The sequence below is a fragment of the Temnothorax nylanderi genome, unplaced genomic scaffold, assembly GCF_030848795.1.
Source record: "Temnothorax nylanderi isolate EJ_2023f unplaced genomic scaffold, tnyl_v1.0 TNYL_tig0193_pilon, whole genome shotgun sequence".
Classification (NCBI taxonomy): Eukaryota; Metazoa; Arthropoda; class Insecta; order Hymenoptera; family Formicidae; genus Temnothorax; species Temnothorax nylanderi.
Genome location: NW_027249255.1, coordinates 190,135 through 202,520, shown reverse-complemented (window position 1 = coordinate 202,520; position 12,386 = coordinate 190,135). Strand labels below are relative to the sequence as shown.

Sequence of the window (12,386 nt, the reverse complement as noted above, 5' to 3'; positions counted from 1 at the left end):
TAAGTAAATGTGCAGGTATACATGAATACATTTATAATCTATCAGTACAATTCTATCGGTAGAAAAGCTCTACTATTTGTCACTTTTGCCGACGTTTCTCCGATATTAAATTACATATAATGAGAGCCTGTTCGATTAGTCAAAACAGATGCGCGGTAATATTTACGCGATAGCGACCCGCCTCTGGAATAACAATCGATAAAAACGCGGGCACATGAGGATTGTTATTGACAGCATCCCTCTAGAGTGATAAATTATTTATACAAATACTTGTGATAATTCTGTTAAATTCCGCGAACATTCTATGACCACCTCATTGGAATTACACGTTTCCGTGCGTAAGCAATACCCTTGCAATATTTCCTTTCCGTTAATATAACTCTACCATATTATTTACAATGTAATATAAAAGCTTAATAAAGTGCATGTTCTTTTCCATATGTCCAAGCTCATAAAAAGCATAAAAACAATTTTTTTACCAGCAAGCATTCTATATGTAAATTTATAAGTCACGTCGAAAAGCAAACTTTCACTTTAATTAACATAATCGTTATTTTTATGAATGCATGAAAATCTCTTGCGTGTTTATTAACTGTTGAAAGAAATAAAATTCTATGTATCGAGGAATCAATATATTAACTGTTGCGCCAGTAAATAAAAAATTTTATATATTAAGGAATATTAAAATTATCAAGAGACGTTTTTCTTGAGTGTCTTTTTTCATACTTATGGTTCTGAATAAAATGTAGGTACATGATAAATACGCTACTTTTCGATAAAAAACCATGAGCTTTGAGGAGAAAGACTGCAGTTTTCATGCATGGAACGTTTTTAATAACTTACGATTAATATGTTCTACATTGTATTTTTTTTGCATCCATTTTTTAATGTTTAACTGCGTATTAAACTGCAGTACGGAAACACATACCGTCATGTATATTAAATAAAAGTTATTAGATCATATTTAGATCATATTTCATTTTAATTACAAGGAGCAGACAAAGTTTCAATTGCGAGGAAATAATTCTAAAACATGTTCTCTATAACTGAAGCATCCAATAGACTACAAAAGTTGTTAATTGTGTTTTATCATACATCCCTTCCTTCTCGAATTATAATTAACATCAATATTATAATAGTAAGACATATTGAATGCCACGATATTACAGTTATAGAATAATTACAAAATACAGTATTCTTAATCAACCATATTAGAATAATTACTTCAAAAATATCAAAGCGAAACATGAAATTTTATTTTGATTTAAAATTGGAAGCAATAATTTTCTTAAAAATTTCATCGAAATGTGTCATGTTGTCTCAAAATCTTGACATGCTGAGTTTCTGGGACAACGTGACGCATTTCAGACGTGAAGTGTTAACAAAACATGAGAAGTCCATTTACCGCTGAACATCGGCATCGTAAGTTCCGGATGTAATTGAGCCAGTTGACGTGAAAGGTACATTTGGCTGCGACAATAAGTGGTCGACAAGAGGACATCCAATGTGCCACCTCTGATCGTGCCGCCGAAAGAAATCTCACCTACAGGATTACTTTGTTGACCTGGACCGCCGGAAGTCACAGTGGCGGCAGAACTTGCAAGAGGATCGTTGTGGCCTGAGAAATCGAGATAAAATACTAAATTTACATTATTGAATCAATAAGGAAGTTAAATACCCTATTAATTACCCAAGATTGCTCTAAAATTTCATTATAGAATGAAGACTTAGTTAAAATTTCACTATATACTCAATAAAACAAAGTTTTATTTATCTGTGTTTGTTGTAATGTTAAAAAATTGTGCAGAAAAAAATTTTTTTTAAATATAAATAACATGCCTCAGTGATTGAATTATTAAAGACGCCCGTCACGTTGCGATATTTTTCGCAATAAATTCTTTAGTGATTTAAAGTGCTTATTAATATAAAAAAGTTAAATTATCAACTTTAAATATGTTGAATTTATTGTTCCAACGAAAAACCATGTTTCAAGACCGATAAATAATAATCGGTGCGCAGTTTGAATGGAAAAAAGTATTTAAATTCAAGCAAAAATATTGCATGCTACAAAGATCTAACTCGACCAAAGAGATGATTTTATCTCTATTTCATTGTAAAAATTTTTTAATTAATAAATTTCTAATAAATTTCCATTAAAGAAGAATGAATTCATTTGAAAATCTATAGCTGATAAAAGATTTTATAAATGAAAACCATTTAATTAACGAACTGTAAAGGAAATACGATAGCGCGAGAAAGCACAATGAATACCTACAAAACTTTTTGTCTAATAATTATTATATCGTTATCAATACCGATGACATTTAGCAGTAAAGGATGTTGAGCGCTTTAAGGTCAACGATTATTTTCTCAATAATAATTAATTAATACCAAACCAATATGATTTGACATTTATCATGTATTTACATTACGTAATTCCTTGGTGTTACAATGATCATCCGGATCACAGAGAAAGCATATATTTTATTATATATAACTGTATACATGCTTTTTCTTCCGGCAAATTAAATATATTCTCTTTGCAGGAAGAGAATAAGTCTCGTTATACTACAATTTCTTTGCATTCATGAAAACCTATTTCCTTTGGACGGATGCTTCTCAAACAAAATTTTATACATGATATGTCAAAGGGCGCGTAACTTGCATATAATCTTTCTTTCATATAAGAAAAGTTTAATTCATTTCTTTGAACCGGTATGTTTCAATTCAAATATACATGTCGATAGTAACGTATTTCAATCTTTTTCCTATTTTATTGAAATTTAAAAGCTGCAAACAAAAGCTGTGCAAATTTATGATTGCTTATAATGTACCATAATGTAATAATTACTATCGGTTTACGATTATTAATTATAGTTTGCATTAATAGGCGATGTAACGTGATAAAAACTAGTTCACGTGCTCATAACTTTATCAAAAAGAAAAATTCTTGCGGGTGAAAAATCTTTAGTAAAATATGACATTGTATTTCATATATAATAAACATTTTTTATAACTCTTTCTTTTTAACATAAACGTCGATATAATTACACATCTCGTAACAGTTTGTAGAAACAAAAAGTAACTAATGGATAAAATGTGTAAATTGCGAAAATATGAATCTCTCCCTCGCGACACGGCAAATTGACGTGCGTCGCGAAGAGGCGGGAATTTGTACATTACTTTGATGCGCAGAAGCCGGAATACGGGATGCACCGAGCTTTATCAGGCATGGATGCGTCGGAGCATCCAGCAGAAATAGCTGAGACGGCACTCGAATATATTCTCCGAAAGTGTTACATACATTAGTGTTACATAAATTAGTGTCTCGAAAACTAAGTACACCAAATACCAAATCCAAATTATTCTCATCATTAAGTGCGCTCATAACTTGTTGCTTCCCCTTTGAAAATAAAAAAAAGCAAATGTCTCGCTACTATTAACGTGATAGATATACTTATAACGTGATTGATATACCGGATCTACTTAGACCTAATCAATCTACTGTTAATAAGTCGCGGTATTAAAATCAAGTGTCGCGCGACTGTCTGAAAATGAAAAACATCTCATTAAATAATATTAACGAGTGGCTGACGAAAGAATCTCGCACCGGCACCGCACGTTGCCGTGCCAACTAAGCGTCGGGAGGGATCATCATATATTTACAAAACGTTAAGATCGTTGATGTGTGAGATGTATATGATTTGAAGCACTCGAGTGTTGGAAGACCGCGGTTAAAAAGAGCTCTCGGCACCCGGTCACAAAATCGTCTTTAGAATCTGGATGGCAGTCCAATAAATGACTTGCGTCCGCACGTCTCATAACTAAAACGTATTGCTTCATTTATTGAATATCAACATACAGGTACGCATTAATTAATATTCAAGACATTCCTGTTTGACGAGTTCTTTTTACAATCTAATTCAAATAAAAAAACTAAAGACTGTTTACGTCATGTTTATAAAAAGATATAGAATGTAGAGAAGAATAGAAAAGTGTTCGTTCTTTTCTTCTCTTAAAGATGTTTCATGTGAATCTAGTTCTATTCTATTGTAGTATCTTTTTATATATTTTTACATACTTATTTTTTTCTATAATTATTTCGGCACGATAAAAAGTATTTTATCTTATTTTATAAAGAGATTTTATAAAGAGTATTCTTTTATTATAGAAATTATTTAAAAATGTTATACCAAAGCGATATACATTTTATTTTTATCCATTTATATTTGGATCAACGGTTCAGTCATAAATCATTAAAATTATTATGAAAGTGCTACAGAATTGTGTGGCCCGAAAGATATATGTGAAACGAGCTAAGTAGAGAGAAACATAAAATTTTCCGATTCGCCGGTTTCTAACGTGTACTGTTCAGAAGTGTAAATATGAAGCTCCGTCATTACCAAAGATACGAAATCATATCAACAAAATTCTCTTGTGATCATATCCACGGTAATTATTTACATTCAGAAAATGAACTATTACTGTTAGTTATATTACGAAAAAACGAGCATTCACCGAGATTGCCAACTATATCGGATTTTTCGCGATAACACGAAAAGATAAGAATTTTTGTTATGCAGTTGTCATCACATTGTAAGATAGTTCTCAATTATATAATAAAATTAATATCGATGAAAACGCGTGTCGAATTTGTATTTTAACTTGTACTTTATTTCAATAAATAAATCAATAATACGAAATTTTAGACAATGTATAACAGATTCATGTAACATAATCTGAATCAACAGTTGCACAATAATGATTTGTTGACGTATATCTATTGCGCGAAGGATTTCCTGCGCGCGATAAGCAACAAGGTCCCCGTAACTTTTTTTGTTTTCGTAATACGCAAAGACTATATCTCGTGACATACGATAAGAATGCAAAGTGATTGTGTTAATCAAACGACGATGAAATAACTGAAAAACATATAAATATATCAGTTATCACTGGTCGCTTTCTGTCTTCTAATATCGACATCAACACGACTAGAGAAGTTGCGTAAATTAATTCTAACAAAATCCGTTTAAAAGTAGTTAAATTAGAGATGCTTTACGTTAATTAAAAAATTGTAAATTTTATGATCTCTTCCAAATATGAATATTTAATTCGCTGGAAAAATTCTGATTTTTAACGTTGAATAACTGTTTGGCTCTCCGAACATCAAACGACCACCGCTGATATTGCTTCAGTTTCTAAATTCAGTCCCCATGTGGATGATCCAGAGAAAACGCGAGATATTTAAAATATCCCCCCCCTCTCTCTCTCTCTCTCTCCCCGTCCCCCTCTGTCTTTCTATCTTCTTCTATACGAGACGCTAATGCTCTTCCAGATTATCATGCATGACGCAAGCTGTTATGCTCGGCGCGGTTATACTGCCTTTCGCTTTTCTTCTCATTGATGGCAGCTTGAGATCAATACGTGAAGATGATGGCTGAGAATAGTAGCAACATTACAACGGTATACAGACCCTATCAGGAAATCGACCATTTCTTACAGCAAATCCAACAGTATTATACGCCGATTCTCATACTCCTGGGCCTGCTGGGCAACTGTCTGTCCATGTGCGTATTCTTCGGCACGAAACTACGTTATTCCTCATCCAGCATTTACTTGGGAGCGCTAGCAATAAGCGATAGCGGTTTCCTGGTAGTAGTTTTCGTGACCTGGCTAAAAATGGTGCACGTGAATCTATTCAATCGGCATGGCTTCTGTCAGTTCTTCGTCTATCTCGGCACTCTCTGTAGCTTCCTTAGCGTGTGGCTCGTAGTAGCCTTCACCATTGAGCGATACTTGGCAGTCAGGTGGCCGCTTCGTCGCCAAATCTTGTGCACAGTAGCCCGAGCGAAGATGACAGTGATGGGACTAACAGCATTAGCGATTTTGCTGAGCAGCCCAGTGATTCGGTTCTCCAAAATCGATGAAAACTCGACCTGTGACTTGGACAAGGACTGGGAGTCCTGGGCAATGGCTTACAACACCTTTGACATTGTCATGACATTTGCCGTGCCTCTGACCATAATAGTGATCTTCAATACTCTGATAGCGCGCAACATCTACAAGCTCGACCACGTCCGAAGAACTTTGACTATAGAATCCAATATTTCCAACGAGAGGGCTCATACTCCACGGGACAGAATGCCGCAGACTAAAGTCACGAAAATGCTTCTGCTCGTTTCGACTGCGTTCTTCTGCCTCAATATGCCTGCATTCGTTCTCAGGGTGGTCGCTTTCCTCTACGTACGTATCGATATTTAATGATAAAGTCAAATACTTTTGCTCTAAAAAGCGAATTCTGAATAATAAAATAGTATCATTAATTAAACTTTTCCTGAATTTCATACATTTTTTTTATAATTTTCAATGTTTAATCAAATCTAATTTAATACGCTCTCACGCTGTACAGTACTTTTGCAAAAGTACTGTATCATCAGATGTTTTGCATGATTAAACAGCTATATATCACAATTTATATTATTCCCCATTGTTAATACTTTATTGACTGATGATATTACTGCTTATATCTAGATAAATTTTAATGTACTGCTAAAAAAATTGTACGTTAATGTATAATGTTAATAATCACTATATATCTAAATTCAGGATAACATGAATTCAGTGATATGGCTTATTTTGGCGCAACAAATGTGCCAATTATTATTCAACACGAGTTTCGGAATAAATTTCATTCTTTACTGCGCGAGCGGACAGAATTTTCGCAGAGAGATGGTTCGCATGTGTACAAAGCGTTCAAGTACTAGGAGAAGTGGAACTCTCATGCAGATGGCGAGTCATGGAAAACAGTGTGGTAAGCACTTAATTATCCAATTATAATAAGATAACATAATGACAAAATATATGTGCGCAGATATTGGTATTGATTGAGAAATTTATTTGATTTTCTATCCCGAATTAAATTAATAAGTAAAAAAATATATGTATGATCAGGTTTGATCAATTTAATAAAATCTTGCGTTTCTTTACAGTTTCAGAATTCACGCGCAGATACACCTCAACAAAACAGCCGCACTTTGCCGACAATGCGCAACAGAAAAACTCTCAGGAGATGCAAAAGCTACCAGTGAATAAAGAATTATGATACAATAAAACATCAGTTTGAAACAACTGAGTAAATGCATGTTAGAAGACAATCAGAGAATTATGTGTAATGTACCGACATAGTATTACAGTGCACATATGAAAACATGGATTATAAGCTTACCAGCTTCGAGTTCTGTAGCTGGAAGCGGACCTACATTTCCGAAGAAGCGTTGATCCAGTAGTTGAAGAAGTTGAAGCGCTGCATCGTGAACCGGAGCGCGAGGACATCCTGTATTCATTAATGTTACGTTGATGACACTCGTGTAATGGTCGCAAGGATACTCCCTAAAAAAAAAAATCATAAACTCACGATTGTCATACTGTTTATTAGTTTTGTTATTCTATCTGCGGCTTATATCCGCGACTCTGTCGAGAAATATATGTCTCGCAGTCTTTATTTCTCCTAATATCAAGAGACACGGTAGTGTCTCGCGCCAAGTACACACGGAGCGAGATCGCACCATGACTCTTTTACGCGATACTTCACTACTTCAATAAACGTTTTTGTACAAAATATTTATTCTATATTTACTTTTGATTCGTGCATACCTGGCGCTAAAAATTGTTGCCAATGCGAGAAAACAACCATCGGCCACTTGCGGTGCGCCAGTGTAACATCGATCCACCACCCAATCCAAAAGTGTACCAATATCGGGATTTCCCTCGAGCAATAACACGACGGTTTCACGTGCAAGCGTATAAATCTGAAACAAGAGATATGATATAGATAGAAATATGTGAAATCAAATACAATAGAACCCCGTATAACACGGGGGATGCGTTGCGTGTTATATGAATCCGTGTTATACGTCACATAGTAGATCATACATCTATGGATTATGTATACATATATGGAGAACACATATTTATAAAGATGTAATGGTTTATTATAAAAAATGAATATTAAAGATGTAACAGTAAAAATTTTTTTTTATTTTATTTTAAAACAAACAAGTATTAAAATTTTCCTATTATGTTATACGAGTCCGTGTTATATAAACCCGTATTATATGGGGATCTAATATTAATACATATAACGTATTAACATTTAATATATCCAACATATAATAGAATATTAACTGCAGTTTTGCATAATAATCTTGAATGCTAATGACGCGCGCACGCGTTTAGAGATAAAATCTTATACGAGATAAAACTTACCTTTTCATCTTTACTGGCCAGTAACAAGTCCAGCCATTGATACAAAATCGCACCCTCTTCCGAAAGCGACTGCGGATTGAAACACGAACCGCAACAGAGTAATCCACTCATAGCTTGCAAGGCTGAGAGTTGTAATTCCGTGCAAGACTTTTCTTCTTCTTGCATAGACGATGTACTCGTAAGCGGCCTGCCGTAAACACCAGCCCAACTAGCGAAGAGCATGAATAGATTTCTTCTTAAGTCCCTCTTTAACAAAGTATAGCATATCTCCACTAGAAAAGTAAAAAAAAAAGATAATTAATAAATCTCTTAAACAACATTACACATATTTTGATTTCGGAATTCGGGATTATCGGAATAAAATCGCTTACGTGAGAAACTCTTGATCATCTTCCTGATAAAGTTGCAGAAGTGCAATTTGATGTCTCGTACAGCGGGTGCTTCCTTGTCGGTCTCGTTTTCTAAGTAAACGCGCGCACCATCTATATACTCGACGAATGTCGGATGTAAAGACTGCGTTTCGCGATCTAAAACCGCTGGGCTAAAAACAGATGATTTTTCAAAATCCGTTGAGTAAGAAAATTGAGAAACAAAGGTGCAAAATAATGTATGAACTAACCAGATACCAAACGTTCCGTACTCTGCAATTAATTCCAGTACTCTTACTAGCTGCAGTCTCAAAGCGTCGCGTCTTCTTCGCCGTCTCATGTTCTCCTGCTTCCGATCGACCGCTTCCCGGATGTAAGGTACCAGTTCCTCCATCAAGTCTCTGTGTCAAGAAGAGAATCTTCTTACAGTTTAATCTATTTCTCGTCGTTTGCGATCTCGGATGGTAATGTACTTACTTTAGAGCATCGGCGTTTACTTTCCCAATCGCCTGCACCGCGGCATCCCTGACGTCGACGGCCTCGCATCTCAGCAAGGGTACGGTCAGCTTGTACAAGGCCGCGGGACTCGCGTTTGTGCCAGGTGATTTGTTATCGCCCCGTTCCGCGGATAAACTGTCAGGTGAGGAGCTGCGGAAATAAGACTGTTGCATTTCACTACGTTTCGTTCACAGGTACGTTACCGAAGCTCGTAAATCAACAATTGTGCGCTCTAGAATATCCGGTCGCAGTTTAATCTCCGGAAAAAGAAGCGATCGGGAACGGTCGTAAGGCTAGGCAAGGGTGGTATACGCAAGTACGCGCGAAAAGAACTTGTTAGGATGGCGAGAGAGTTCGCAAGCTGAAAGTTCAATGGAAAAAAAAGGGGGTATACCAAACTGTGCTGCGTTAAGAGAGTAAGAAGAGACAAAGATTCAATAGAGATTAATATTACAAAAGGTACGAAGGTGCGAATTACCAACGACCGTTTAAATCCCGGGTGACATCGAAGGAAGCGATGGTCGTTTGTTCGCGATTGTTAATCTCAGGCTCACCTGGTACGCTTATGCCGGGTGTAGATGCCGGAAATGGACGGTACAGAGAACCGACCCGGCAGGGTCTGCGCCCCGCCGAGATTCTCCAGGCTCTGACTCAACTCCTTACTCATGCACAACACACCAAACTCCACCGTATGCTGACCACTAGAGTATGCAATACAGTGTACCACCAATGCTTCTTGTATCAGATATTATTTACTTCTCAGAGACTACTACTCTAATATCCAGAAAGAGAGAAAGAGAGAGAGAGAGGGAGAGAGAGAGAAAGAGAGAGGAAGATGTACATGTACGAGACAACGATAGGAGACAGCATGCGAGAGATGTAGTGTGTTGCGGAAAATAAAGCGAAGTATGTATATGCATGGATGGAAGAAAGGACAGAACAAGTATGGATTCCGCTCCCGAATGCAAAGCGCGAATTTGATACGAATTGGTGCCAGTCTATACGACGGAAGAATTTCCATTGCTGGATGTGTGCAACATCAGATAGAGAATATCGTGTGAGTACATATAACATTAGATATTTTAATATTTAATGTAAAACATTACGAAATTATAATTCAGTAACTGTGCCAGTGTAGAGAGAGAATTCACGTTTAAAATTAAGAATATAAACTTTACGATTCTGTAAAATATTTAACGGACAGACATTCCACGAGACGAGTAAAGTGAAATATTTCTGTATGAAATAAAAATGGACACTAACAAACATGACCCAACACCAATTAATACCAAGTTGATTATTGATCTTCCGTGACTCACTTTTCATATAGACACTTAAAGCTTTAATATATTATTTACTGCTAAACATGTGAGTTTTTAGTTATTCAAAGTTTTATCGAAATATATTATCAGACTAGACGTAATTGATATAAACATAAATCGTGTGCACACGTTTTCTCGAATGCAGATGCTTGAATGAGGTACTTTACTGTTCGCGTTTATTCAAACTCTGTCAATTGCATCTATAGCGAGTGTAGCGATGCACGCGATTATATGTACTTAAATGATACATACTAAGCATGAATACTGTATTACGAATACTGTTTTAAAACTAACAAGAAAATTAAATAATATATAATAAGATGATACAATATATTTGAACTCCCGCTGTAAGTTTTCATGTGACTAACTTACCTGAGACTGAGATCCGGACTGGCGCATCGAACAACTGGATTCGGCACTGGTGGCACGACTCTGTATCCAAAGGTCAGATAATTTTTCCAGATGTGCATATAGACATCTCTCTCGTTCACTGGTTTTCTCACTGTCGTCGAACTGCGCAATAACGAAGCTCGATTGTCATTTACCGGCCTGTATAAATACAAAGACAAAAATGTTAATTATTTCAAAATTTAAATAGTAATATACACATTGAGAGTTAAACTTACGTGGGATCCACTACCGAGAACAAAGAGTTTATACGAGTGAAGACAATGGGCCAAGAATGAGCGACGGCATTTGGACACAGCGTAAGCACTCTATCCTTTTCCAAAAAGGCAAATAGACAACTGGCCCACGGATCGGCACCATTTAGATTGAGCGAGGAAGAACTCTTGGTACTGTTTTCGTCGTGGAAGCCTGCAACGTAAAATAAATATAAATGAATGTCACGTATGATTTACATATCAAAAGTGTGGCAAATTAAATATTACCAGCTGTCCAAACACAACTACTTCTGTCGGCTATCCATTGCAAATCCACGTTAGATGTAGACGCGGCAGCTGCTTTCTCTGCTGGCGGTAACATAGGATAACATTTTTCCAAGACGGCGGTACAGCAAGCATCGATCACATCAATAACTGGTTGATCATCTTCGGGTCCTCCTAAAAAGATGATGTATATAAGACATACATTCATTGTAATGGATTGCATACATATACATATAATACGTATAAATATAATTACCTAAAGTCTTCAGTAAAAGCTTAATTTCCCGAAGAATATGAACAGCCAATCGACGAGGATAAAGACGACAATTGCAGAGCATAACCAAGGCGAATCCTTCCACCAGATAAAATATGTTCGATACAGGTTCTACTTTCTGTAAATAAGAAATAAATTTTACATTGCATTTTGTTCGTTGCCTGCAAATTCCAGTATAATAAAAATTAATGCAAACCTGGCCCGTTTCGCATTTCTTGATGCCAACGTCCACTCGTATATTGACCCGCGTATTATCTACTGCTTGTTCCTTAGATCTTATACTGGGACTCGTCAGGGCGTTCTTCCAACTGGTCAGCAATTGCAGCAGCATTCTCAGACCGTTATCAATAAGCTGCGGAAACGTATCTTGCACGTCCCTGGCTAGAAACTGCGTAAACCCAAGCACGACGTCCTGTCGCCAATCGGGAAAATCTAATACTAGAGTCTGTAAGCTTTGATATGCCAATGCACGCAGTTCCTCATCCATGTGTACTGTCAAACGAGCCAATAAGTCGACCAATTCCGCACCAGTCATTCCATCGGGAATCAGTCGCGGGACGGCGGCGACGCAAGTTCGGAAGAGGTCTATTCGAGGCTTGCGTTCTCCGGTGATCATCTCGTCCGGCTCCTTGTTCATATTCTGAGTGCTGGTCATCATGAGAGGTCTGCCATAATGAACGTCTAACGCGCGCAGGATATCCACGAACACTCGACGTACGTGTGGAAAATATGAAGACATTCCTATGCTTCGCGCGGTGTCTTCTGTTAGCAT

General features: G+C 36.5%; 2 protein-coding genes across 10 annotated transcripts in view; one reads left to right on the top strand and one right to left on the bottom strand.

Moving 5' to 3' along the window:
- Fry (Protein furry) overlaps positions 1-12,386 on the bottom strand; it is a 30,779-nt gene that overhangs the window by 14,653 nt on the left and 3,740 nt on the right. For 6 of the 8 annotated variants that reach the window (XM_071716775.1, XM_071716770.1, XM_071716769.1 and 3 more), the window contains exons 12-24: positions 11,811-12,386; positions 11,597-11,732; positions 11,344-11,514; positions 11,080-11,269; positions 10,826-11,002; positions 9,686-9,832; positions 9,111-9,281; positions 8,885-9,034; positions 8,637-8,806; positions 8,266-8,537; positions 7,654-7,808; positions 7,226-7,389; positions 1,406-1,618 (exon numbers count right to left, since the gene is read on the bottom strand). In XM_071716775.1, the coding sequence (XP_071572876.1) occupies positions 1,406-1,618; positions 7,226-7,389; positions 7,654-7,808; positions 8,266-8,537; positions 8,637-8,806; positions 8,885-9,034; positions 9,111-9,281; positions 9,686-9,832; positions 10,826-11,002; positions 11,080-11,269; positions 11,344-11,514; positions 11,597-11,732; positions 11,811-12,386 (2,692 nt within the window). The remainder of the gene's footprint in view (positions 1-1,405; positions 1,619-7,225; positions 7,390-7,653; positions 7,809-8,265; positions 8,538-8,636; positions 8,807-8,884; positions 9,035-9,110; positions 9,282-9,685; positions 9,833-10,825; positions 11,003-11,079; positions 11,270-11,343; positions 11,515-11,596; positions 11,733-11,810) is intronic. The other 2 variants (XM_071716774.1, XM_071716777.1) reach the window with 1 other exon arrangement.
- Positions 3,236-7,620, top strand: LOC139778707 (thyrotropin-releasing hormone receptor-like). 2 transcript variants are annotated; one of them, XM_071716782.1, is made up of 4 exons: positions 3,236-3,864; positions 5,336-6,243; positions 6,607-6,811; positions 6,990-7,620. In XM_071716782.1, exons 2-4 carry the CDS (start codon positions 5,431-5,433, stop codon positions 7,100-7,102), a joined length of 1,131 nt encoding a protein of 376 aa, XP_071572883.1. In that variant the 5' UTR covers positions 3,236-3,864; positions 5,336-5,430; the 3' UTR covers positions 7,103-7,620. The 2 variants fall into 2 exon arrangements, with proteins under 2 accessions (XP_071572883.1, XP_071572884.1); XM_071716783.1 differs by having other exon boundaries at positions 3,249-3,339.